At 40.3% G+C, this 24,737-nt stretch overlaps 1 protein-coding gene across 1 annotated transcript; it reads left to right on the forward strand.

Moving 5' to 3' along the window:
- Window positions 1-1,017: 1,017 nt before the first annotated feature.
- Window positions 1,018-24,127, forward strand: gnptab (N-acetylglucosamine-1-phosphate transferase subunits alpha and beta). The gene is made up of 21 exons (XM_087830301.1): window positions 1,018-1,319; window positions 1,751-1,836; window positions 2,159-2,278; window positions 2,479-2,529; window positions 5,134-5,336; window positions 6,644-6,708; window positions 6,862-6,996; window positions 13,430-13,591; window positions 13,737-13,916; window positions 14,032-14,202; window positions 14,314-14,437; window positions 14,524-14,739; window positions 16,700-17,715; window positions 17,796-17,995; window positions 18,127-18,346; window positions 18,442-18,555; window positions 18,639-18,724; window positions 18,802-18,900; window positions 19,032-19,199; window positions 20,635-20,725; window positions 22,723-24,127. Exons 1-21 carry the CDS (start codon window positions 1,158-1,160, stop codon window positions 22,792-22,794), a joined length of 3,741 nt encoding a protein of 1,246 aa, XP_087686427.1. The 5' UTR covers window positions 1,018-1,157; the 3' UTR covers window positions 22,795-24,127.
- The last annotated feature ends 610 nt before the right edge of the window (window positions 24,128-24,737 follow it).

Genomic DNA, 24,737 nt, shown 5'->3' on the forward strand with positions numbered 1-24,737 from the left:
TTAAAGGTTTGTACCACGTGTTGGGTGAGCACAATTTTGCCAGTCACTGCACCCTTTTCTGATGTGTTTCAGCAGATGGAGGGTTTATTTACTACTTGTATTCTTACAAATAAAATCATAAAAACAATGATTGTACAATACTAGCAAAAACCCCAGATAAAAACTACCCTGCACTTTTCATTATAGAATGAAAGTTGCACTTTCAGCATTAGCTCATTGTTTTTGAATTCCTGTCCTTTCTATACAATTATTTTAATAATTAGACTGCAATATGATACATTTTTGTCCAGCAGAAAACTGCTTCCATTTTTTGCGTCCATTTTAGGAGGAATACAAGTTATAGTCTAAGAAAGATGCATATTAAAACTACATATATTGTCATTGTTTGTGTTTACACAGACCCAGTGGTGAAGACAGCAGGTGAAAAATGTGAAGTAAATGTAAAATGAACTTTTTGGAGTTAAAATAAAGAAACAACAGTTCTGATGCAGTTCCACTGATGAAAGACACTATTATTTAAGTCAAACTCAATATTGATGCTTTTTATAAATGGTAAAATGGTAAATGGCCTATATTTGTATAGCGCTTTATGTGGTCCCTATGGACCCCAAAGCGCTTTATACTACATTCAGTCATCCACCCATTCACACACACATTCACACACTGGTGATGGCAAGCTACATTGTAGCCACAGCTGCCCTGGGGCGCACTGACAGAGGCGGTCAGTAATTCATAAAAAAGTTGGCTATATAATATAATATAATATAATATAATATAATATAATATAATATAATATAATATAATATAATATAATATAATATAATATAATATAATATAATATAATATAATATAATATAATATAATACATTTGAAATGTATAAAATGTATTAGGGACAATTGCGATACCGCGAGTTACTCAGTGAGAGAAGGCCGTGAAGGCACCATGCATTCTGCTCCTCGCCGCCAGAGGGCAACAATGAGCTCAAGAGGTGGTGGTGGCAGCCGTGCGCGTGCTGCTTCATCAGGGCTGAGGAAGAGTCACAAGCCTCATGTGTCATGTGTCTTGCTCTGTGGCAGGCGGTCAGCTGACAAATCCGGCTCCTGTGTGATGTTTACTTTCTGTTTTCAGCGCGTTTATCTGCGTTTTTTCTGAATGAATGCGGCGCTATGCTTCGCCCAGGAGGACCATGGTAGTCGTGAACTCGGTGCTGAAGCTGGTGCAGAGGCAGACGTACACCTGTCTGTCCCACCGATACGGGCTGTACCTCTGCTTCGGGGGGATCGTGCTCATGATTGTTTCCGCCTTTCAGTTTGGGGAGGTGAGGTTTCTTCTCTTGTTTCAGCTCCTGTCTCTTACAAACAGCCGCTTCTGCTGTCGGGTTAGCTAGCGTTTACTTTCTCCTAACAGCTGTTTTCAGCACAGCACCTTCCCACCAGAGTCCACTAAAAATCGCTTGTTTAAGCAGATCTTCCTGAAAGTAAACAGAAATGTATTGCATGTCTTTAAACGACACGTCTCCCCAGACTGCCTCTGTTCTGTGTGTATTCTCCATTAAAACCACTACTGTAGCTCTATTTTAATTAAACTGCCTGCCCCTTTTTTTCAGATGTAGTTTAGATTTAGTTACACCAACTGCTACTTGATTTACGTTGAATATCAGATACTATATCTCCCAAAATAATTCAGCACTGTAGTGTGCGTGTGATTTTAAAATCGTGAACTACACGGCGTGTTCTTCTGTCCATGCAGGTGGTGGTGGAGTGGAGTAGGGACCAGTATCATGTGCTGTTTGACTCCTACAGAGACAACGTGGGTGGGAAATCATTCCAAAGCAGGTAAAAGAAACCAACCTTGAGCTCATTTCATAGATACATTTTGTGTCTTAGAGGAAATCTATCTTAAGGCATTAGGAACTAGAAATCATAAAAATCTCAAAGCACATTGCACATTTTCTAATCCTAGCAGACAAGAAATGTGAAAGAACCAGACAGGGTTTAGCCATGCGTGGATAAAAGTTCATTTACAGAGAAGTGTGTGCTAGGGAGGAAAACGGGGTTGTGGATTTGCAGTTTAAGCACTGTCTGTTGAATTATATGAGTGTGTGTTTGATTTATTATTTATTTTGGGGTTGTTGTTTTTTTTTTTTGTTTTTTGCAGGCTTTGTCTGCCCATGCCTATTGATGTGGTGTACACATGGGTGAATGGCACAGACACGGCGCTGCTGAGGGAATTGAAGGCAGTCAAAGAGCAACTGGAGGAAGAACAAAAAGCTCAGAGGTAGCTTTATCTCCTAAAGTTCCCAAATACAGTAAAACTCAGCATGAAGGTCAGAGTATCATCAGCTGACATTGATTGGCTTGCTGATGCATGAAAAAAGGGAATCGTGTGATTTTTATCCACCTCTGAAATGTCATCTAGTGTTAAAATACCCTGCAACAGCCCAATAAAATATAAACGCACTGTTCGTTTACACACAGGGAACGCCTGGGGAGAAACACAAGCGAGACAACTGAAGTGCCAAAAGACAGGTGAGTGTGATGACGGTGTACACAGTGGGTGTGTGATCTGTGAAGTTAAATAAGATGAAGTCTTATTTGTTTAGCAGTTCGTTATTTGGAGTACATATTTAGGGCGTGTGTGTAACAATTATGTGGCGACACAGTAGTGCGGGGGTTGGGACTGTTTCCTCACAGCACCTCCAGTTGTGCATGTTAGGTTAACTGTTTATTCTAAACTGACTCCTGAATGTGAGAGTGATTGCATGTTTGTGTAAAAATAATATGCAAGTTCGGGGTTTACATAAAGTGCTTGTGCTCAGTGTTTGTTGCAACACAGTCCACAAGAGTCTAATGCAATGAGAGATATGGAGAAGAAAATCTGGGAAGATGGTAGCTGTTCTTGTGGACTTTGCCCTGTGTCCCCCACCTCGGAGGAAAATATAAGTTTTTAGTTTGTTTTGGGAACTTCTGGTTAGGGGTGGGCGATATAAACGATATACGATAGAAACAATATAAATTTGGCCAACGATAGAGATTTTGACTATATTGCTCTGTCGCGATAGCGCATGTTGATGGTGTCATCAAGCTGCGCCTGTTTTGGTCGAAAGCAATGACTGTAAAAGTGTGTATCATGTATCGCGATATATATCGTTACTGCACGTGCTTCAAATTATATTGCGATATGAATTTTAGGCCATATCGCCCAGCCCTACTTCTGGTGCAGCTAATGAATATTGAAGCCTAGACTTCCTCTTCTGTGTGCCGGTCTGTGATTACAAATAGAAAAATAACTAAAAAGCAGAAGTCGTTTTGCCATAATTTCTTGCTCATCCTCTTTACACAGAATGCACATACACACCTTAAGACACCTGCTGTTTTATGCTGGTTCTACACTATATTGCCAAAAGTGCTCTCTTGTGTCTTGTTTACACAGATTGAGTGACAGGCCATTCTTAATCCATAGGGTTTAATATGATCTCAGCCCACACTTTGCAGCTATAACAGCTTCAGCACTTCAGGGAAGGCTTTCCACAAGGTTTAGGAGTGTGTTTGGGTGTGGGTGGCTGTAGCTCAGGAGGTAGAGCAGGTCACCTACTGATCGGAAGGTTGGTGGTTCGATCCTTGGCTCCTCCAGTCTGCATGTCAAGTATCCTTGGGCAAGATACTAACCCCAAGTTGCTCTCCGATGCATCCATCGGAGTATGAATGTGTGTGAATGTAGGTAAATAGCACTAAGTATAGATAAAGTGCTTGTGAGAATGGGTGTGATTGGGTGAATGTGGCATGTTGTATAGAGCGCTTTGAGTGCTCCGAGAGAGTAGAAAAGCGCTATATAAGAATCAGTCCATGTTTATGGGAATTTTGGACCATTTTTCTAGAGGTGCATCTGTGAGTCAGACACCGATGTTGGACAGGAGGCTGCCTGCACTCTAATTCATCCCAAAAGTCTTCTGTCGGGTTGAAACCAGGACTCTGTGCAGGTCTATGTCTTTATCAGCCCTGCTTTGTGCACTGGTCTGCAGTCATGTTGGAGCATGAAGGGGCCATCCCCAAACTGTTCTCACAAAGTTCGGAACATGAAATTGTCCAAAATGTCTTGGTGTGCTGAAACATTAAGTTTATCCTTCACTGGAACTAAGGGGTCAAGCCCAACTCTTGAAAAAACAAAACCCCCACCTTAATCCCCCTCCACCAAACGTTACTTTTGGCACAGTGCTTTTGTGTTTATCTATGCGGTCTAATGCAGCTGAGTACCACAGTTCTGCATCATACTGCTCATCTGTTAACTTACAGAGAGGTTAAAAACAGGTTGCGTCAGTGTGGGTACATGGTGTGTTGAGTTTATTCTCAGACTTGTAGGTGTTGTGAAAAACCTGCTAAATGACTGTTAAAGTCGCAATGCAGTGGCATTGTGTGAACACCGAGGCTGATGTTGAAACAGGAAACGCTGGTGGGTTGCACCACACAGAGGGTGTCAACTGATGGGATACCAGTTAGAGAAAAGCAGTTATTATTTTATTAACCAGAATGTTGACCATTGTTTACCATTTAAAGTTTACCATTGTTTTACTTAGCGCTGTGATAATTGGCTTTGTTTGGCTTTTATTTAAGAAAAGGGGTGGTACAAATTTTTTAAAATCTTTTTTTTTAATAAAAACGTAAACGCATAATGATAATAATATATAAGTGTACACGGAGGTTTTAAAGAAACAGTATTTTATTATTTTATGTTTTCCTCTTGCTTAAATTATATCAGTGCACTGAACATCTCTTTGGATATTTTATGTTTCTGCTCACCGCTAAAATGTTGGTCTGAAAAACACCAGCCCCGTCTTTCTTCTTCCTCCTTATTGTTGACCTTTAACCACAGATACACGAGGTGCTCACTGCAACATTTTCATGTCTGCTTGGCACATGCGCCACTAGCGTGCTGCCTGCTGTAACCCTAATTTCCTTCGGGATTAATAAAGTATTCTGATTCTGATTCTGATAAATCCGTAAATTTCCATTTCCAATCCATCGATTTTATGCGTGCAAAGGAAGTAGCTCTCTGAGTGAGTGCACAGGTGTAGCTGTGCTTATTAAAGGATTATTTATTTATTATTATCCCTTTTTCTGGCCATTTGTTTGCAGTGTTAAGCCTGAATGCCTGCTGTCCCATTGCATCATCGCGCCCATGCTGGCCCTGGATCCCGCTCTGCCGGCCAACATTACGCTCAAAGAGCTGCCATCCCTCTCTCCCTCCTTCTCCGCTGCCAAAGAGCTGCTGCTCATGAACAAACCCTTCCACCAGCCTACCAGCTTCTCCTTGGTCGTCTTTAACTCGCAAGCTGAAGGTAAAGAAACAAAGAGGATCAGTAAAGGATGCTTTTCGAATGACTTCAGTCAGCTGACTGCGGGTGGAAGTGTAGTAGCTGAGCCTAGCGGGCAGTTCGTCACTACAAAACATGTTATTTTTAACTAATGGCGTCAGTGATCAATACAGCCGCTGCAGGTGCCAGCAACAGTTTGATCTGCAAAGATGACAGCGGCCAGGATTGAATTATTCATATTCATGCAAGAGCGCTGACGTCCACCCTCTGTGGACAGCGCTAATAGTGTGACACACCGTACAGCAAGAAGAGAGACAACACCAGTGGGAGAGCCTAGTTAACAAATAGTGCGTATAAGTGGACGGATTAAGAGATTTTCCTGATTCTATTTTAGTTTTTCTTCTTTATGTTTTACTTGTTCTCCCGACTCATTCAGGCTGTTTTTACCTTACATAGTTCATCGCACCCTTCTGGATCACTGTAGGTGCTTACCCAAACACACACACACATTCATTTTAAAGAGGGCGGAGCTATAAGTGTATACTTTTGTGTGCTTGAAGACATGAAACTATAGCAGGAGATTCAATTTAATGATAGCGATAACATTAGTGTTGAAGTAAGATTAAATAATCAAGATCATTGTGCACTGGCATAAGACTAAGACCAGAATTTTGCATTTAGCTTTTGAGGAAACAACTGTGAGATAATTCATCTCTAAAATGATGACATTCATCAGTTTTTGTAAAATAATTTAGGGTTTCGTTTGCTGACAGGAAACTATTCAGACACAGCATTTGATAGTTTCTTGGTTTGTGGTCCACTTAAACCCAGCAGTGTTCTGCAGGAGGGGAACGAATGGGAAATACCAAATTCTACTTGACACTGGAGTTTGCATGTGAGAACACAAGTGTCCAACTCAGCAGGATTGGACGTTAAAAGGTCTTTACTGTGCCAACTACCTAGCAGGTAGCTCATAGCCAGTGAGCGGACTCCATGACTCCTATCTGGGTTTTATCATTATTCACACTAACCTTAAACAAACTGATTGTTTCCAGCACTGAGATGATGATCTGAATCCTCTGACAGTGCTCAGAATTCATACGTGAAAGTCATAAGTCTGATATTGCTCCCTTGATCCTGTTTTTATCTTTGTTTCCATCTTTTTTTATTTGATGATTGGAGGCAGTTTGTTTAGTTTGTTCACGTAACCCACACTTTCCCAGAGTTTGTTCCACTTTGTTTTGCACTTCATGTACGCCTGTCAAAGATCGAACTATGGAAACCTGAAGGTGTGTGTCTGCTGCTCACCATTTGTTCATTGCTCCCTGCAGCCATTAAAGCGTATACAGATGTGTCTAAAGAAGATCAGAAATTCTCTGTGTCCAGATGTTACCTGGTAAGTTGACATCTGTTTTAGCACTTTTTAAGAAGTTTGCATTTATTCTCTTTGTGCATGTAATTAACTCTGTTATCTTTTCCATTTATAAGATAAGGCAATAAAACACCAAAAGGCTTTTATTTTGAACCTTTGTTGTTGTGTGTCACACAGACAACGGATAAAGAGGCTCCGGGTCTGACCCGCATGCAGACTCTGGCGTATCTGAGTGGCTTCCCTGCGTCCTTCAAGGAGTCGGAGAGGTTGCGAGCCAAACTTCCATCTGTCATAACTAGCAAAATCAAACAGGTACCAAAAGTCATTCCTTCTGCTCATTAAATAAAAAAAATCTTCTACACCACCTTCCAAGAGCATGAAAATAAGGATGTTTTAAAGTTGGTTTTAAAACAGCAGATGGCAGAGTTGCACTTTGGTGAACGTGCAGCAGACGCTGTCACTTTGTGTAATTGTATTTCTTACTTTCAAACACTATCTTATTTCCTCCCAGTTCCTTGCATTCATTCTTCTTCATCTTATCCCTTATGTGAAATAGTGACATCAGAGTGATGCTAAAGGATGTTTGTATATCACCATCTCAATTACACCAGAGTAGAGAACTATAAGATACTGTCTGATCTTTTTTTTTTTAAAGCATAGCACCAAATTCTAAGAATAGTCTAATCGCAGAAGTCAAATCCTCCTTGAAGAGGAGTTTGCACCTTCCTGCTAAACCTGCGTTTCTCTATTTTAATCGGTGACGTTGTGTTGTGGATAAAAGGCCTCTGTTTAGCTCAGTGTTTTGCTTGTGTATCTAATAATTTTCTCTAATCAGAACTCTGCTTTATATTTTGAGACAGAGGAATGCCACTAACAGGTTGGGATTACTCAGAAATAACCAAGGGAATCAAACCAGGCCAGGGCTGAGTGACCCTGTAGATCCAGCCGACAGGCTGCAGGACAGGCCTGAGTCTTCTGATAATGCCCTCGTGTGGCTGATGAGAGCTAATAGGTGATGCATTAGATAAGGTCTTTCATAACTGCCTTTGTTTTTAATAAGAATTCAAAACAAATGTGTTATCAGAAAGTCTTACAGTGTCAGAGGACATTAAAGCAAACCGATAACTTCCAAAAATCCTTAGTATAGAAATTAGTATTTTTAATTGAAGCAGTTAAATTAATTATTTTTATATTAATATATTTCACAATTTCACAACAGGGTACCCATCTTCTGATGATCACAAAGCTCAAATCATCCCAAACTGGTTTCTTGAATGTGACAGTATGCTCACTGTACTCATATAAGCACCTTTGAGATGTGGTAGAACGGGATATGATTACAGATGTGCACCCGATAAATCTGCTGTTTGATAGTATTGTGCCAATATGCACCAAAATCTCTGAGCAATGTTTCCAGGACTCTGTTGAATCTGTGTCATGACAGTTTGACAGTTCTTAAGGCAAAAGTGGGTCCCACCTGGTATTAGACAGGTACCTGATAAGGACTACGCTAATAATGATCTGTAACATGTAGGTTAACTGCATTTAATCTAACTCATCATCCAACCCAGCTGTCCCGTCATTCCTTCCATTCGTCTCCAAGTCTGCCACTGTCTTGCCTGGCAGGTCATGTGATAATAACTAGTGGTATTCAGGCTGTAACCTTAGCTGTCCATGCAGGGGTTAACATTAGAGCAACTGTTTTCAGTGGCGCATTGCCAGCCAGCAGGCCAAAAGGTCACCAGGATTTTTCTGACCTTATCTGCACTCTTAAACACATCCTTGCATCTCAAACCTTTAAACCAACCGGATCTGGCATTTGTGAAGCCACACAGGAAAGATGATGGAAATAGTGTGTGTGTGATTGGTGTTTAGTGGTGGAGGGATTCTAGGTACACAGACCACCACACAATGCTCAGTTTGGATTTCAACATATTTCCGGGTGCTTCTTGGCCGGTTCTGTGAAAGAGGGATGATGTGCATAGTGTGGAGGGAGCGGCTGAGCGCTGAGGGGTGGCTGGTATTTATAGCTGGTGTTAGACTGACGACTATAGTGATGAAAGCTGGACCACAGCCCCGATCATCTGCCTGTGCTGTTGCCTGTCAGGTCCTGCCCACTGTGTTTGTGTATAAGTCTGCTGATGTGATTGTATTAGCGTGCGTTTTGATCTGTTTAAGAAGCGTGTGATTGTCCACGTGGTGTACTGTCTGCTCCATGTAGTGAGGTTATATACAGTATGTTCACAGAAATACAGAGCAAATAAGACAGTCACAAAAATGTTGAATTTCTAAGACAAAGTAAACCGTTTGTACATGCTTGGCCAGGACATCCTTGTAAAAGAGATTTTATGATCTTGATGGATAATTTTTTTTCCTGGTTAAATACATATGAAATTAATATACAGATGTACAATATATCAGCCAACTGTCATCTGAATGTGATAGAAAGTTTGAGCTGTGTTTGCTTTAATTACCAAGCAGTCTGACTAGGATTTAAACAACTATAAACACAGAGAAATGCCTTCAGTCACTCAGGCTAAATCAGTTTTCACAACTTCCTTGTTTCATTGACAGAAAGAATCCAGAACCCAAAACTTGAGCTATAGAAAATTTCAAAGTAAAAGTTGTGCCTCAGCACTGTAGCCAACATGTTGTAAAAGGTGATCCTTTTACTTTGAAAGCAAAGGGATGTCACATTTTTCACAGATTTCCTAAACCTTGGACAGTGTTTGTAGACTAAGTCCATCACTTCAATTCAAACTACGACGACAGAAATATGTTAGTGACCGATACAATGACAGCGTAGGTTTCCTTGATGACAGCTGGTTGCCAGGTGCCCAGTCTGTAGACCTGGTGTAACCAATCTTTTACCCAGCAACTGTCGTCAGTCTCCAACAATTACTCATAGACAGTTGCAAAATACACATTTTTCCCTCATGATCAGTGGTTGCCAGATGGTTGCAGATCAGTCTCTAGGCCTGTCTGTCTTGGGTCTCATTCAGTTTGAACCACAGTTGTCATATGGCTGAAATGGTGGACAAGTTGGTGGTTAGCGTTCACATGTCTGGAAAACCAATAAAGAGTGAGATTAAGCACCAGTAGCCATGGTTTGTGGACTGAAATTGCGATGCCAATGTAGCGGTCATCTTTTAGAGCTAAGACTGACTGTGATATGGGTTGAATGCTAGCAACCCTTCAGCAAGGACTGTATAGATTCTTGACACAGCGACTGGCAGATAGATGCTAACTGGTATTTCTATAGCAAATCACAAAAACAGCTGCCTCATGGCGCTTTATCTTGTAAGATTGAGACCCTACAATAATATAGAACAAACCCCAACAATGAAACAACCTCTTTTAAGGAAGCACTTGGCGAGAGTGGGATGGAAAAACTCCCTTTTAAAAGGAAGAAACCTCTGGCAGAAGCAGGCTCATACGTGTGTGCTTCAGTGACCCACACAGAGAAGGACGACGCAGCTGGAGTTCAGATCGAGCTGCATGCTGCTGCAACATCCCAGTCCATCTGCTTGAAAAGATCACTCGGCACTGGGTTAATTATTTTATCCAGATTGTCAACTTATTTTTCTAGACTAATTACATTGTCCACAGTCCCTGCAGTGACACACGGCCCACAGTGATGAGGGTTTATTATGTGTTGAAAGCATAATACACACGGGACATGTTAATGCTGTGGTGTGGAATAACGCAGCCGCCTGGAGCAGATGAGCTGATGAAATCCGGACTGTTTGGTGATTCAAAACTAAATTTCACAACAACCATTCCCCCTCTACTTCAAAACAAGGAAACCTATCCATATATTTAGTGCCTTTTTTTTTTTGACAGTCTGTGTTCTCCCAAAATTAAGACAGGAAGTGGTCACATGTAATGACAAGAAAATTGAGGATTTGTCCACCTCTGGGTCAGCCGTTGTTAGCTGTGGAACCAGTTTGGTTTCATGTGTCAAGCATGCTGCAGTAAGCGGATGCTGCTGAACATAGCTCGACTGTTTATGATGAGAAATGTTAAAGCAAGACGAAGCAGTTACTGTATGGGATAGCGCTTAATCCTGAAACCCAGTAACAGTAGCACAAGAAATCATTAAATCACTGAACTGATATTAAAGAAGGATTATGATGTAATATGTTTTGTGTTTGCTTACATTAGTCTTTGTTTTTTCAGCTTTATTGACAGATACAGTGAAATGAAAAAATATAAAAATTTCCAGCAGTCCTTAAACCAAATCCTCATAACCAAATATTGTTGTTCATAATTTACTTAAATTAAAAATGAATGTACAAAATGTTCTTATGACAAGTATCTATAGGTCAAATTAACAAAGTTTGGTTATTTCTTATGTTGATTATGATGCATTCGATAAAAATAGATAGATAGATAGATAGATAGATAGATAGGTAGATAGATAAATTTACACTTCTTTGGAAAGCGTGCGTCTGTGTAAAGCTGCCACACACTTCTGCTTTGTGTGTATGTGCCAGTGCATTATCATGACTATAAAGAGTGCAACCTGATCCGTGCCTTGTTGTCTCCGGGCTGCGTCCCGCTGGGTTTATAAGTCCCAGCTAATCCGCCTCACCTAAAAACAGGAGCAGAGGAAAAAGCAGACGAGTGGAGGCAGAACACGATCTCATGTGAAGTGACTCAAGAAGTTTTTCCTGTAAAGTAAAAGTAACCCTTCAATACAAAAAGTGTTTTCATTAATATTTTTAGACAACTAGAAGTGTGCAAGTATGTAAAAAGGAGGAAATACTCGATTACTTGCTGTTAGCAATATTTTACTATTGCAGCTCATTTTGACTATTATACAGCGCTTAAAGAATTTATTAGATCACCTTTCAGAAATGCAAGAAAATACAAATATTTTGGATATTTGTATTTTCTTGTGTAAGACAAAAAAGTGTTGTTATTTATTAGATAAATAAGAAAACTTAATAAGTTTGACCTGGCACACTGGACTTCTCTAAAAAGTCAGAAATTAACCAAACATAACATTTAAACCCTAAAACAAATGGTTTTTGTTCAGGAATGCAAGTAAATACTCAAACAGTTTTTGAGTAAAGTGCTTGTGGACACTGGTGGATTTATCAGTGCAGAACCATAAAATAAACATTTTGGTAAATATTAGCACTGTTAATCTTAGGGAAGCTGCCGCATAAAGCTTCCACTGTATCTTCGTCTAATAAATTTATTAAACATTGCATATTTATATCTCGAGTTTTTTTTTTTTTTTTAACAGTATTTTTATATGGAGTTTATTTGTATATAAACATCCTTACCCTGTAATGCCTGTGCCATGAAGAAAACTTAAAAATTCAAAGTAAAAACAGACAAATTCAAAAAAAGAAGAAATAAACTCTTTATTTGCATAAGAAAGTTTTAATTTGTAACATTTTTTGTTGAATACAGGAATATTGAGAATTTATTGCTCACAGTTTTTATTTTAAGCAAACATATACAGTGGTAAAAATTACTAAAAAGTGTTAAAGGATTAAGAATATTATTCTTTAATGGCTAAAGTGGTCAGAAAATGATGCAGAGTGAAAAAGGTGCAATATTTTACTTAAAAAAATGAAGCAGCTGAAGGTTTTTTGCTGTTCATGTTATGGAGGCGGCTTTTAATGTTTGAGAGAGTAGACAAAAGGTTTTTAATATCCAAGGCTGGGGGCACACACACGCACACGCAGGGCTTTGATGCCACACATAACTCCTCTGAGATCAGACAGAGCCATATTCATGTGACCCTGCTGGAGAAGATGACATCACAGAACTTTCTGAACTCTCGCCTCTTTATACGCACGCACGCACGCACGCACGTGTATCTGTGACTTCAGAGGACCTTTACCGTGACTAGCTTATCTATCAGCTAACTTTAACTGTAACTACTGCTTGCCTAACCTTTTGAGGAACTGCTTTTGTCTCCATGGAAAGACTTAGTCAACTGTTTTTTCCAGTCATTTTTGTCAGCTTCATTTATCGCCGTCTTTCAGAATTTTCCCTCTCCTAGTCTCTGCTATAAGCTGCTTTAAATTTAAATCTTTCTCACTGTTGCATATGGAGAGTTTTGCTTTTCGGCTTTAAAGGGGAACCTTTTAAGTTGGTAACTCTGTCCAACTAGAAGTTTAGTGCTTTTAGATTTTAGAAGGAGAATTAAGCCTTATGTAAAAGGCTTGTTTTTACTTTTTGTGGATTAATAAAATAATAATAAGCCTATAAACATGTCAACAGCTCTGTGAATTGCAGCTTCAGTCCACTGAGTAATATTTTATGAGAGTTTACCACCATTAACAGCTGTCTTTAGTGCTCTAAATCTGTAGGTTTAGCATGCTTATCAGCACTAAACAGAAGCTACAGCTGAAGATGATGGTTTTTAGTTTTTTTTAGGTTTTTAGTCCAAAAGTGTAATTTCAACCAACTTGATAAGTGACATTTGAATAGTCAGAAATGGCAAAGTTGATAGAGATGTGTACCAAATGTGACAGCAGATTTGTATTTAAACACCAAAAAAATGTAGCCTCCTGGTGGCCGTAAGAGAGAACAACATTAAAAGGTATTGTGTGAATTGCAGGATCAAAAGTAGAGCCTAAACATTAGAATATCTTTATCCTTTATCCTCTGCTTCATTTATTTTTACCAGGTCAAGTAACTTATTAAAAGGCTACTGCAAACCACTGGACTATTCTTCCAAGCAATTAACACTGTAATTGAAATGTGTTTATTTGTCCCTCAGTTTGAGTTGTACTCAGAAGCCAGCATCGCCCTGCTCCACCTCAACACGCAACAGGATTTCACTGACTTGACTCAGCAGGCCAAGAAGAACCTGACACTGGATGGGAAAGAGTTAACCATCAGTCCTGCATACTTGTTCTGGGACCTCACTGCTATTTCACAGGTAGAGTCTTCTTTTTTTTTTTTTTATCCTTTAATAATTGGCATTTGGTTTATTATTATTTTTTACACAGTATTGCAAAATGTGTGCAGTAGGCACTATATATGTATATATGTAAAGAAAGAAGTGTTGTGTGTTTGCCCTCCAGTCTAAACAGGATGAAGATGTATCAGCCAGTCGATTCGAGGACAACGAGGAGCTTCGCTATTCGCTGCGCTCTATTGAGAGACACGCCCCCTGGGTGCGACACATCTTCATCGTCACCAATGGGCAAATTCCCTCCTGGCTCAACTTGGATAACCCCAGAATTTCAGTTATTACACATCAGGTAAAACTTGAGCCTCAACTTCTACAACAGTAAAGGTCCGTCTGGAAGACAGAAGCTATGCTTTTATTCATAGTTTATTGTGTAAATTAGCTAACTGCTCCTTTTGGATTTCCAGGATATCTTCTCGAACCACAGCCACCTTCCCACTTTCAGCTCACCTGCTATAGAGACCCACATCCATCGTATTCCTGGGCTCTCCCAGAAATTTATTTACCTCAATGATGATGTGATGTTTGGCAAAGATGTGTGGCCTGATGACTTCTACAGCCACTCAAAAGGACAAAAGGTGCAAACACAACATGAAAAGTGCTCACAGTGAAGTTTGCCCTGAAATATGAGCCACCGTTTAATTTTTTAAATACTGAAAACTAGCTTTATTTTGCTCAATTCCCTGCAGGTATACCTCACCTGGCCGGTTCCTAACTGTGCAGAAGGCTGCCCAGGATCCTGGATCAAAGATGGGTACTGTGACAAGGCCTGCAACAACTCAGCTTGTGACTGGGATGGAGGAGACTGCCTGGGTAAAGATATCAACACCGTTGCGTCTTTTTTGTAAATGGGCATGTTTGTGCTGTGTATATTAAATTTTTTAATCCTTCTCTAACAGGTGCAGCAGGGAGCAGTCGATTCCCTGGTGGGGTCGGTCCCGGTGGGGCTGGAGGGGCCGGGGGACAGGTGTGGCAGTTTGCAGGTGGTCTAGGAGGCATAGCGGGGACATCCTACTGCAATCAAGGCTGTGCCAACTCCTGGCTGGCTGACAAGTTCTGTGACCAGGCCTGTAATGTACTTTCCTGTGGCTTTGATGTGGGAGACTGTGGCCAAGGTATGTTTAAAGCAATACATGTAATAGTGTTTGTTTTTTTTTTTTGGTGTTTCTTTTGGTTTTTACTATTTTATAATATAACCCTCAAAGGTAATCAGGCCTTTCTGTTGTATTATTTTAGGTTCAATACCTGCAAAAGGATTAATAAATTGGTAATATGTACAAATATAACTGCTAATAATATGTAATAAAATATGCTGACAAAAATCCTTTAAAAACGTAAACATGATAATAGGTAAAATAGCAGACTATGGTACATTATGTTTTAAAGAATAAAAGATTTATTTTATTAATCTACTCACTTACTTTCTCATTTTATTATTTATTTAATTACTCATATACATTTATTTTATTGATACCAGAATTTAAATTACTCTGTTGCAGATGCAGCACAAAGAATAAAGTAAAAGCAGTATAGTCTACACTAAAAACAAAAGACTTTGTTATATTTGGAACAGCCATGTTGTCAAAATTGTAGAAATTGTCATATGCAACATAGATAAATGAAAAAAATACATAATAAAAACTATCCCCAAAATTAAAAAAAATACTGCAATTAAAGCCCCAAAAATGACATGAATATACAGTAGCTTGAGAAACTATGAGCACAGCTAAATAGACAATGTAGAAAATATTTTTTTTTATAAAAGTGAACACGTTTTTCAGTCAATTAAATTTTAAATGAGATGCAATCAGGAGCTGAAATCTAGAATGAACGTATGTATTGTGACATGAACTAGCAAAGACTGTGCGAATCTTTCCTTATACAGCAAAGCTGTAAGAGATGTTATACAGTGTGTTTAACTGCATGTCCAGCAAATGGTGCAGAGGCTGGTCAGGATCCTGACAGAGGAAGCCGAGCAGTGTGGTGAATCAGTCAGGAACAGTATTGACGAATTTCCTCAGTGAGTAATATGGACGCATTCCAACAGCCGGCAGTTCGATAATCAGGTGACAGAAATGCTCCTTCACGGTAACATATCTGGGATTATGACACTTTTCACTCACTTCTTCTTACTGCTCAGATTAGTGTCTCTGTCTTCTTGAAAAGTCCCACAGTTAGACCACACTGTGGTGTTGGAAGTTTGAGTGTAACAAACAGCAATTTTTTTTGTTTACATTCCTGAAGTGTCTGTCTGAACTAGTGACAAGCTTCTTATAAATAAATGATATGTGTTTATAATATATATATTATAATGCTAAGATATGTTTTAGTCATACATACATCTAAATAACTCAAATGAAGTAAAAAGAAAGGAACTCATTATATTGAAATGACAAAGTAAAATAAAGGAAATTATAATAATAATAGGTAAAATTCTAAAGAAAATACAAAAAGGTAAAAAATACATATATCAATCTGTCTGCGTGTTTGTTTCTTTGTCCACCAACTCCTCCTAGACCTTTAGGAGTTGAACAGCCAAACTTGGCACAAAGGTGCATCGTAGGCCCCTGAATATTCTGATCTGTATCGGACACCACAGTGTTATCATATTGCCCTCCACCCACCTAACAACAGGCTTAAATGACTTGGTTTTTGACTTTTTGCAGCTATAACATCTTATGAAAGCTAAACTATACATTATATATTGTAACGTCATTATGTTGCCTAGCAAGCACCCTTTTGCATATATGCACCCACAACTCTTTATGAAAGCTTTGCAGCACAGACGATACTGTAGCCAAACATGTATTAATAATATTACTAAGTATCCTATAAGAACTTATAAGGATTGACTTGTTTTTATGTTCTGACACCATAGTTCTTGGATACATACTCTAAATGTGCAGTGTAATTTGCGTTTGAACAATAAACAAGTTTATGTTTTTATTTAAAGTGAACATTTTTGTTGCTACTAGCACCCTAAACATATTCTTTTGTCGTAGGGGGGGAAAAGACATTCGAAGTGTGTCCTTTGGGGAAGTGAGAACGTTTTGAAAGAACTCTTTTCTTTTTTAGAACACTTTAACGAGCTGCATCATGTGACCCTACTGAGGAACCAGAGCCACTACACGCTCCCTGTGGGTGAAGTCAAGCCGTATTTCAGCTTTGAGAAACTCGCTCGCAGAGTCTCCGAAGCCCACATCAGCGAGAACCCCGTGGTGCGTCACACCTCTGTCGCAAACAAGTGGAAGACCATTCACCTGCTGCTCTACCCTGGTTACAACGCGAGCCAGATCCACTACAACCTCACTTTTCAGAGAGACGACGACACAGAGTTTGCCATGAGCTTCAGTGTGGCTGTCGACACCCGTGCGGTTTCTCAAACTAACCCGTCCCCGACTTCAAGCAAAGATGCAGGAAAAGAACCAAACGCGACCCCGACCCCGGAGTCAGTGTTCCCTTTCTCTGATATTCCTGAAGACAAACGAGGGCCTAAGATCAAGAAAGGGCCGCCTGGAGATCCTCAGACTATCATTGAGGTTCCTTCTTTAAATGTGTCACTTTTACCAGCTGCTCTGCGCAAAGAGCTTCAAAAGCTGGAGGAGAAGCTTCTGATCGGTGACATTACTATGAAGGGTTACAATCTCACAAAAGCTGAACTTTTAAAGTCTTACAAGAACCTGGCGGAAAAGCATTTGATCCCTGATTCACAGCTAGGCAAAGATGATGCAAGCAGAGTCCAGAAGAAGCCCTATAACGACTTGGATGGAGAGGATTTGAAAGGAAAAGATGAAACTGGAAATAAAGAAGAAATGTCTAAGAAAGATGTTGCCATGAAAGACAAACCCGTTACTCCTCTCGTACCAGTCCACATTGATGATAAACTTGAAAGACCTTTCTCTCTGAAAACTGCGATTGAGAGGCCCATGACATCAAAGCTTTTAAACCGACTTTCCCTCCAAAAAAGTGCGGAGAGTCAGGCTGAGCCAGATAATGCTGCTCCAGTGGGGAGAAGGCTCCAGCACTTCATCTCCTCAGACCGAGGCTTCCTGCCGTGGGAGAGGAGAAAGTATTTCCAAGCTTTACTTGAGGTTTGTACACCCCTGTCTTCAATTTAAAGCTCCACTCAAAAAACTTGATTAAACAAACTAAATTTGTGTTTACTCCACAGGAAGAGGAGCGTCTTGAGAGTGAAATGGCGTATGAGACCGATGGCACCGCTACCAGGCGAAAGCTTCAGGACACTTTTGCTGACTCGTTGCGCTACGTCAACAAGCTGCTCAACGGCCAGTTTGGCTTCACGTCTCGCAAAGTCCCCGCACACATGCCGCACATGATCGATCGTCTCATCATGCAGGAGCTGCAGGACACGTAAGTGATATTCTGTCTTATCAAATCAGATTTATATAAATATATTTCTATTTCTATACATGTTTAGAAACAGCTCATCTGTTTTTAAACAGTCATTATTTATATCAACCACTCTGCTTGGTCTTCTTCAGATTCCCGCAAGAGTTTGACAAAACATCGGGCCACCGTGTTCGTCACTCTGAGGACATGCAGTTTGCCTTTTCATACTTTTACTTCCTGATGAGCGCTCAGGATCAGCTCAACGTGTCCGAAGTGTTTGATGACATCGACACCGATCACTCGGGTATTTTGTCTGATCGTGAGATTCGAACTCTCGCTACAAGGATCCACGAGCTTCCACTAAGCCTCCAAGTTAGTCAAAACATCTTTCCCAGCGTACATGTCAGTAAACAGTTTCCAACAGTTTCAGTTTTGAGTTTCGTTTTTATTCTTCGTGCCGTTTTTAGGACCTGACAGGTTTGGAGCAGATGCTGATAAACTGCTCTAAGACGCTCCCAACTAACCTGACCCAGCTTCACCTGGTCAACCCCACTCAAGAAGCCTACTATGATCCTAGCATGGTGAGGTGTACAGCTGGCTTGACAAGGTAATATTTATTCTGTGTTGAATTATTTGGCTGATTTTCTGTTTTCCTAATCTGCAGCCTCCTGTCACAAAAGGCCTCATCCTCCACTGCAAGCCAATCGCAGAACGTATTCACAAAGCCTTCAGAGACCAGAATAAATACAAGTGAGATTTAATTTGTTTATTTCAATGTGTATGAGTAGTTGTGTATACTAAGCTGACAGAGAGCTTTTGATGGACAGGTTTGAGATCATGGGGGAGGAGGAGATAGCTTTCAAGATGGTGCGGACCAATGTGTCCCACGTGGTCGGCCAGTTAGATGACATTAGGAAAAATCCCAGGTGAGGAGAACTTTATATTCCTTAGAAGCAGATGCTTTTTCATTGTTTTACCTTAATGTGGTGCAATCAAAGTTTACATCTCTTCCATCCTTGTTGTTGAACTGTGTTATTTTCTTTAATTTCACCAAAAGGAAGTTCATCTGTCTGAATGATAACATCGACCACAGTCATAAGGACGCTGCCACAGTGAAAGCTGTGCTGAGAGATTTCTACGAATCAATGTTCCCGCTGCCGTCCCAGTTTGAACTGCCCAGAGAGTACCGCAACAGGTTCCTGCATATGGAAGAACTCCAGGAATGGTATGTTTAGCATTTTTAGCAAGTTATATCCATTAACTGCCATCTAATAAGTGCTAACTTCTAAATAAAATAATATCAGAGTTTAAGTTGTTAGAGATCTGTCGATAGAGTTACACAGGAAGAAAGTTGGTATAAAGTGGTTGATAAAAATGCTAAAATATGCACCAATCAAGCAGAAACCGAACCAAGAGATTCAGTTCAGTGGTTTGAATTAGCAGAAATTATGTCTCACAAACAGTTAGCAACTTCTAGCCACCTGTTACAGCACATATCCAGCCTCTACCTTACCTCTGCCTTTGTCATGGATTACTTCTAAGCCTTAATTAAAAGGGCGAGTTATTTAAAAATTTGTGTCTGTAAAGTTGGTCTGATGAGGACCAGAATAATTTTATGTATCAGGCTGTAAACAAGCTTATTATTGCTAGTTTGGCATTTTAAGTGTGGAGGTGGACTCACTTTTGGAGTGAGCATCAAGTGGTCATGCAAGGAACTGCAGTTTTCAGCCCCAGAGGTCGCAGCTGGGCTAAACAACCTTTAGTTTAGACTCCTGAAAATATCAAAGAATTCAAATTTTTCATCTCTCTGATTCAGTGAACACAGATTTGTGGAAGCTGATCCCCCCTGTAACATTGAAATTTATGGATGAACTGCCTTTAGGTTACATTTAAAATGTCTGCTTTGTCAACTGCAGTGAGGAGTAGGTCACCAGAACAGTAGTGAATATTTTTAATCACTTTTGTTACATGGCATATTTGAAAGCTTTGTCTATTAAATATCCATAAATAACAGGAAAATGTGTAGTTTTTTGTCAAATATGGCAACACCTTTTGGCAACAAGAACTGAGATGCTTTAAACTAAGGCACGCACACAAATGTAACTTTAAGCTCTGACTCCTTCCCACACAGTCGAGCTGTTTTCCCCATTCATACTAAGGTATGAATTTGTGTCTGTCACCACGTAGGACAGCGCATTGCCATGTTGGACCAGTGGGAATCCCTCTGGAGAGTTACAGGGCTCTTTGTCAGGGATCCTGCTCCTGCATTCAGGGCGCTTCACCAAGGCCCTGCAAGCCTCACATAGAGGCTTTGTAATTAGACCGAGCCGCTTCAGATGAATCACTAGTTTTAAGATGCTTGTAAGATCATTAAATGGCTGAGACTCTCAACTCCACCCCTTCCTTTCCACATCTATTTTCCATGTCTGTTTGTAAGCTTGACAGGCAGATGGTGTTGGGTGATGTCCCCTTGTCATTCCATTGCTGGCTGTCCTCTGCGTACTGCATGCTTCCTCCTTGTTACATCACACCTTATCACCCACTGACCTGCCACTGCGAATGTTTACCTAATGCAGAACAATCATTTGACGCCTGCCTCTGTACCTGTTGGAGTTGGATTGAAGTTTTTTGTTAACTGATTGAAATGTGTTGTTTCCAAGGCGGGTGTATCGGGACAAGTTGAAGTTCTGGACCCACTGTGTCCTCGTGACCCTCGTCATCTTCACTGTCATATCCTTCTTCGCCGAACAGGTCAGTGTTAACCATGAACCACGCTCGGCTCATTTAGACATTCAGACAAAGATACACACAGAATTTGCTTGCACACCTCTCCATTTCCATGATTCACGCTTGAGTTATGATAACGGCCTTCGCTACTGAAATTCCTCTCCGAGGAGCGTCCATCTCGTGTGTCGAGCTAGTATGACCAGCTATGTCGTGACCTGCCTTTATCAAGATGAAAAACCCCAGCAGCCTTTTATGGAAGGCAAGACTTAACTGTCTTTGTTAACTGGGATCAGACAATTCCTGCTCTATATTGAACCTTCAGAAAAGTTGCATTTCAAGCTGTAATAATATACAGAAAGCACTTAAAATCATTTTAAAAGCAGGAAAATATTATTGGACACATTTCAAATTCTTCCTCTTTGGTGTTGGAAACGGTTTAAAACAAATGCCACGAGTTGTTTAACAAATACTAGTCGACTGTTCTGAGGTACCTTCCTAATCCAGAGGTTTCCAGTTTCTCCTCAGCGAACTAAAAGAAAGGTTAATAGTTGCAGTGACCTTAGGAGAATTTCCTTCACAGAAACCCACGGGACCAGTGTGTCACACTTGTCTTGTGCCGTTGTCACTGTGCACAGACTGACTTTTGATGTCTTTCTGGCACTATCTGAATCTGGCTGCCCTTCTGTTTATGTCAGAGTTTAGATTAGAGAGATCAAATGTGTCTTCACTCCTCAGAGGGAGGTGATTTTACTCGGCTGCTCTATGTCTAAGATTATCTTTGTTTTCTTGAGTTACAAACATCTGAAGGGACTCTGGTGTCAAAGCCTTGATTGGTGAAATTAATAGTTTGACATTTTGGGAAATATACTTGCAGTCTGGGCACAGTTACATGAGAACATTGATGCCACTTATAACCATTTGCTGTTGCTAAAAAAACAAATGAAAAACGGTGTCAGTGAGGAGGTCGAGACGTGGAGTCAAACTGCCGACCTTCTGATTTATAAACCTTTGCTTTACCACACACACTGTATCCTTTTGACAGTCGTGAAAAATGAAATGACTGCAATTTCCTGTGCCGTGATTTAAAAGTCGTGTTTTCCTATTTTTAATAAAGAAAAATATTATTTTAGATACAATAGATCTGCATTCGGCAGCGATAACTTGAGCTAGATATTTTCTGTATGACTTTCTCAGTCTCACATATATTGCTGAGGAATCAGCAATAATTCATGCACAGCTCTCTTAAGGTCTCTGCACAGCATTTAAACCAGGTTGAGGTTCATTCTTCCCCTTTTCAGCCTTTCTGCTGTAGATTTACTGCTGTTCCTGACACAGTTTGGGCCAAGCTTTAACTTTAGGCCTCACACTTGACTCTAGAATACTTTGGTATACGGAAGAGTTCATGGTTGGCTCTTTGCCTCCAAGGTGCCCAGGTTCTGTGGTCACAAAATGAGCACAAATGACTACCCCTCCGCCACCGTACTGACAATTGGCATTAGGTGTTTGTGCTGTGTTTGGTTTTCTCCTGACACGGTGCTGTGCATTATAGCCAAATATCTATACTTTGTGGTTTGTTCGACTTTTCAAACCTAAGCGGTGCTGTCATTTTCTTTAAGACTGAATAACAAGCCATACTTACTCAGTGTTTTTCTAATTGTGCTGTGATGAACTTTAACATTTAACATGCTAACCGATGCCTGTAGAGTCTAAGATGTAGATTTCGGGGGGGTTTGTAGTTTCTCAGTGAGTCTGATTGATTTTGGAGTGAATTTGCTTTGACAACCACTCCTGGGAAGATTGCGGCAATATATTCACACCTGAATTTGCCAGACCTGCAAACTGCCTTGACCTTTTCTTTACTTTTATAGAGGTGCTCACATTTGCTGATGATCATTTAATTAGGTGCATTATAGATTGGATAGATAGATCTCTCTCTCCTCCATGTCTGTTCAGAAGAAAGTTAATGACCTTTATTGCCACCCCTTTCATATTCTATCATCCTCTTTCCCCTGTTCCTGCAGCTCATCCTGCTGAAGCGAAAGCTGTTCCCCAGACGCAGGATGAACCGCGAAAGCAACCCGGAGCGGGTGTGAAAGCGGAAGACTTCCCTCTCTTCATTTTATTGAACAACAGCCTCCGCACCTCCTCTCCACCTCCACAGTGAGCACAGGAGAAGGATGCAAGCCAGCTGGAAAAAGCAATCCAAGATTCTCGGCACAGAATTGCATCACCGTGGATTTGAGGAGAGACTCGTGTGAAATGTTAATGAAACATTTTTCAGAAGATGATAGACAGGGCTGGCCGGTGAGGAGAATAGCAGCGAGACAGGAGGAGCTCATAAATCTTCTTCTCTTCCACTGGAGGCACCCGAGACTTTTTACACACCACAAACAAGCAACACTCCTTTCACCCTGCACCACCCTCCTCACGTCCTGCTCTCAGCATGCCACTGATTAGTATTCTGTTAAAGTGGGAAACACTTGATATCAGCATGTCAGTGTCTGTCAAGACAAATTTAAAGGGTTTTTTTTGTTTTGTTTGGTTGGTTAGTCAGTTAAATCTGGTGGTAAAAGTCTCTTTACTGTTGGAGGTTGGAGGTTTTTTTGTGTTTGAGGATGCTGCCTTTGCTGCTGGGATACTGACAGACTCATAGAGTCAAATGATAATCAACACAGTCATTACTTCTAGTTCTTTTTGTGTTTATGTTATAGCTAATTTTAAAAAGATTGAGGATCAAATTTATACATATAGGACAAATAGGAATAGGTGATTAAAGTGTTGGACGCCATATCTTCGTCTGCCATATTTGAAACAAGAAAACTTTTAGTGCCTTCGTTGTTCATTCCTGCTTGTTTAAATGTTTTTGTTAATCTCCCTTTGGGATTTTAAAAGGTCTTCTTGTAAATGTTAATGATATCTTACTCTAATCTTGTGGTTTACAGTAAGAATGAATGGGATGCAGGATAATATGAATATCATTCTTTGCGTGGTACAAATGTAAGTGATTGGTGGAGCTATATTAGAAGTAATACTACAGCTTTCAACGCTGCCTGTACGTGTGTCCCTGTGGGACTCAGCAGGCTCGCTGCTGTCTGAAATTCAGACCTCCTCAGCATGTTCTCTAACTTATTTTGATTGTATTGTTGTGACAGTGAGCCCGTGACTGACACAGCCGATTTGAGTTCTAGAATGTAAACGATACGCAAGTGTTTTCCTCTGAACGCCAGTTTTGTAGTGTTTCTTATTATAGTGACAAAAATGGAAATGAGCAGTAGCAGCTGTCAGCATTTTGCCACTGTGCTCTGGGTTCATAGGATGTGTGTCAGCAGATGAGACGCTGAGAGCCATATTTGGAAGATGAATTTACTCTAATTGCACCAGTTTCGTTGGTTTAACAGAAATAAATGTGATTTGGTTCGGTCAGCTTGGTGGTGTTTTTGTCAGTACTGTTCACATTACTCACACTTACTACAATTTTATTTCTCAATTCCTCACCTCAGACTAATAATCAGGGCTCGTCACATTTCAGACGTCAATAAATTTACTTTTACAGGCATGTTTAAGGGACTTTCAACATGGCATGGTTGTTGGCTGTATACCTGTGATGTGAATCTCCCGTTCCACCAAACCCCTTAGTGCGCTACTTGGTTGAGATATGATAGTGGAGGCAATTTGAGTACTTTTTTTTTTTTATTGTCATGCTCAAGAAACAGTTTGAAATAATCTAAAAATTAAGAGATGATGTGTATTCCTGCTGGAAGTTGTCATCAGAAGATGGCTACAGTGAGGTCATGAAGGGTGGACATGGTCAGCAACAATACATAGGTAGGCTGTGGTATTTAAACAATGCTCAGGGGCCCATACTGTGCCAAGAAAACATCCCTTAATTATGTTTCTGTTGCCCTCCCATCAGGTCAAAGCAGATTGGCTGTTCTTCTCTGACATCAACAAGGCATACATTTTATTTTTTGTTGACCATTCTCTGGAAACTCAAGATGGCTTTGTGAGAAAATCCTTAGATCAGACCAGCTCATCT

Source organism: Neolamprologus brichardi, chromosome 17 (assembly GCF_056152115.1).
Source record: "Neolamprologus brichardi isolate AB-2024 chromosome 17, ASM5615211v1, whole genome shotgun sequence".
Taxonomy (NCBI): Eukaryota; Metazoa; Chordata; class Actinopteri; order Cichliformes; family Cichlidae; genus Neolamprologus; species Neolamprologus brichardi.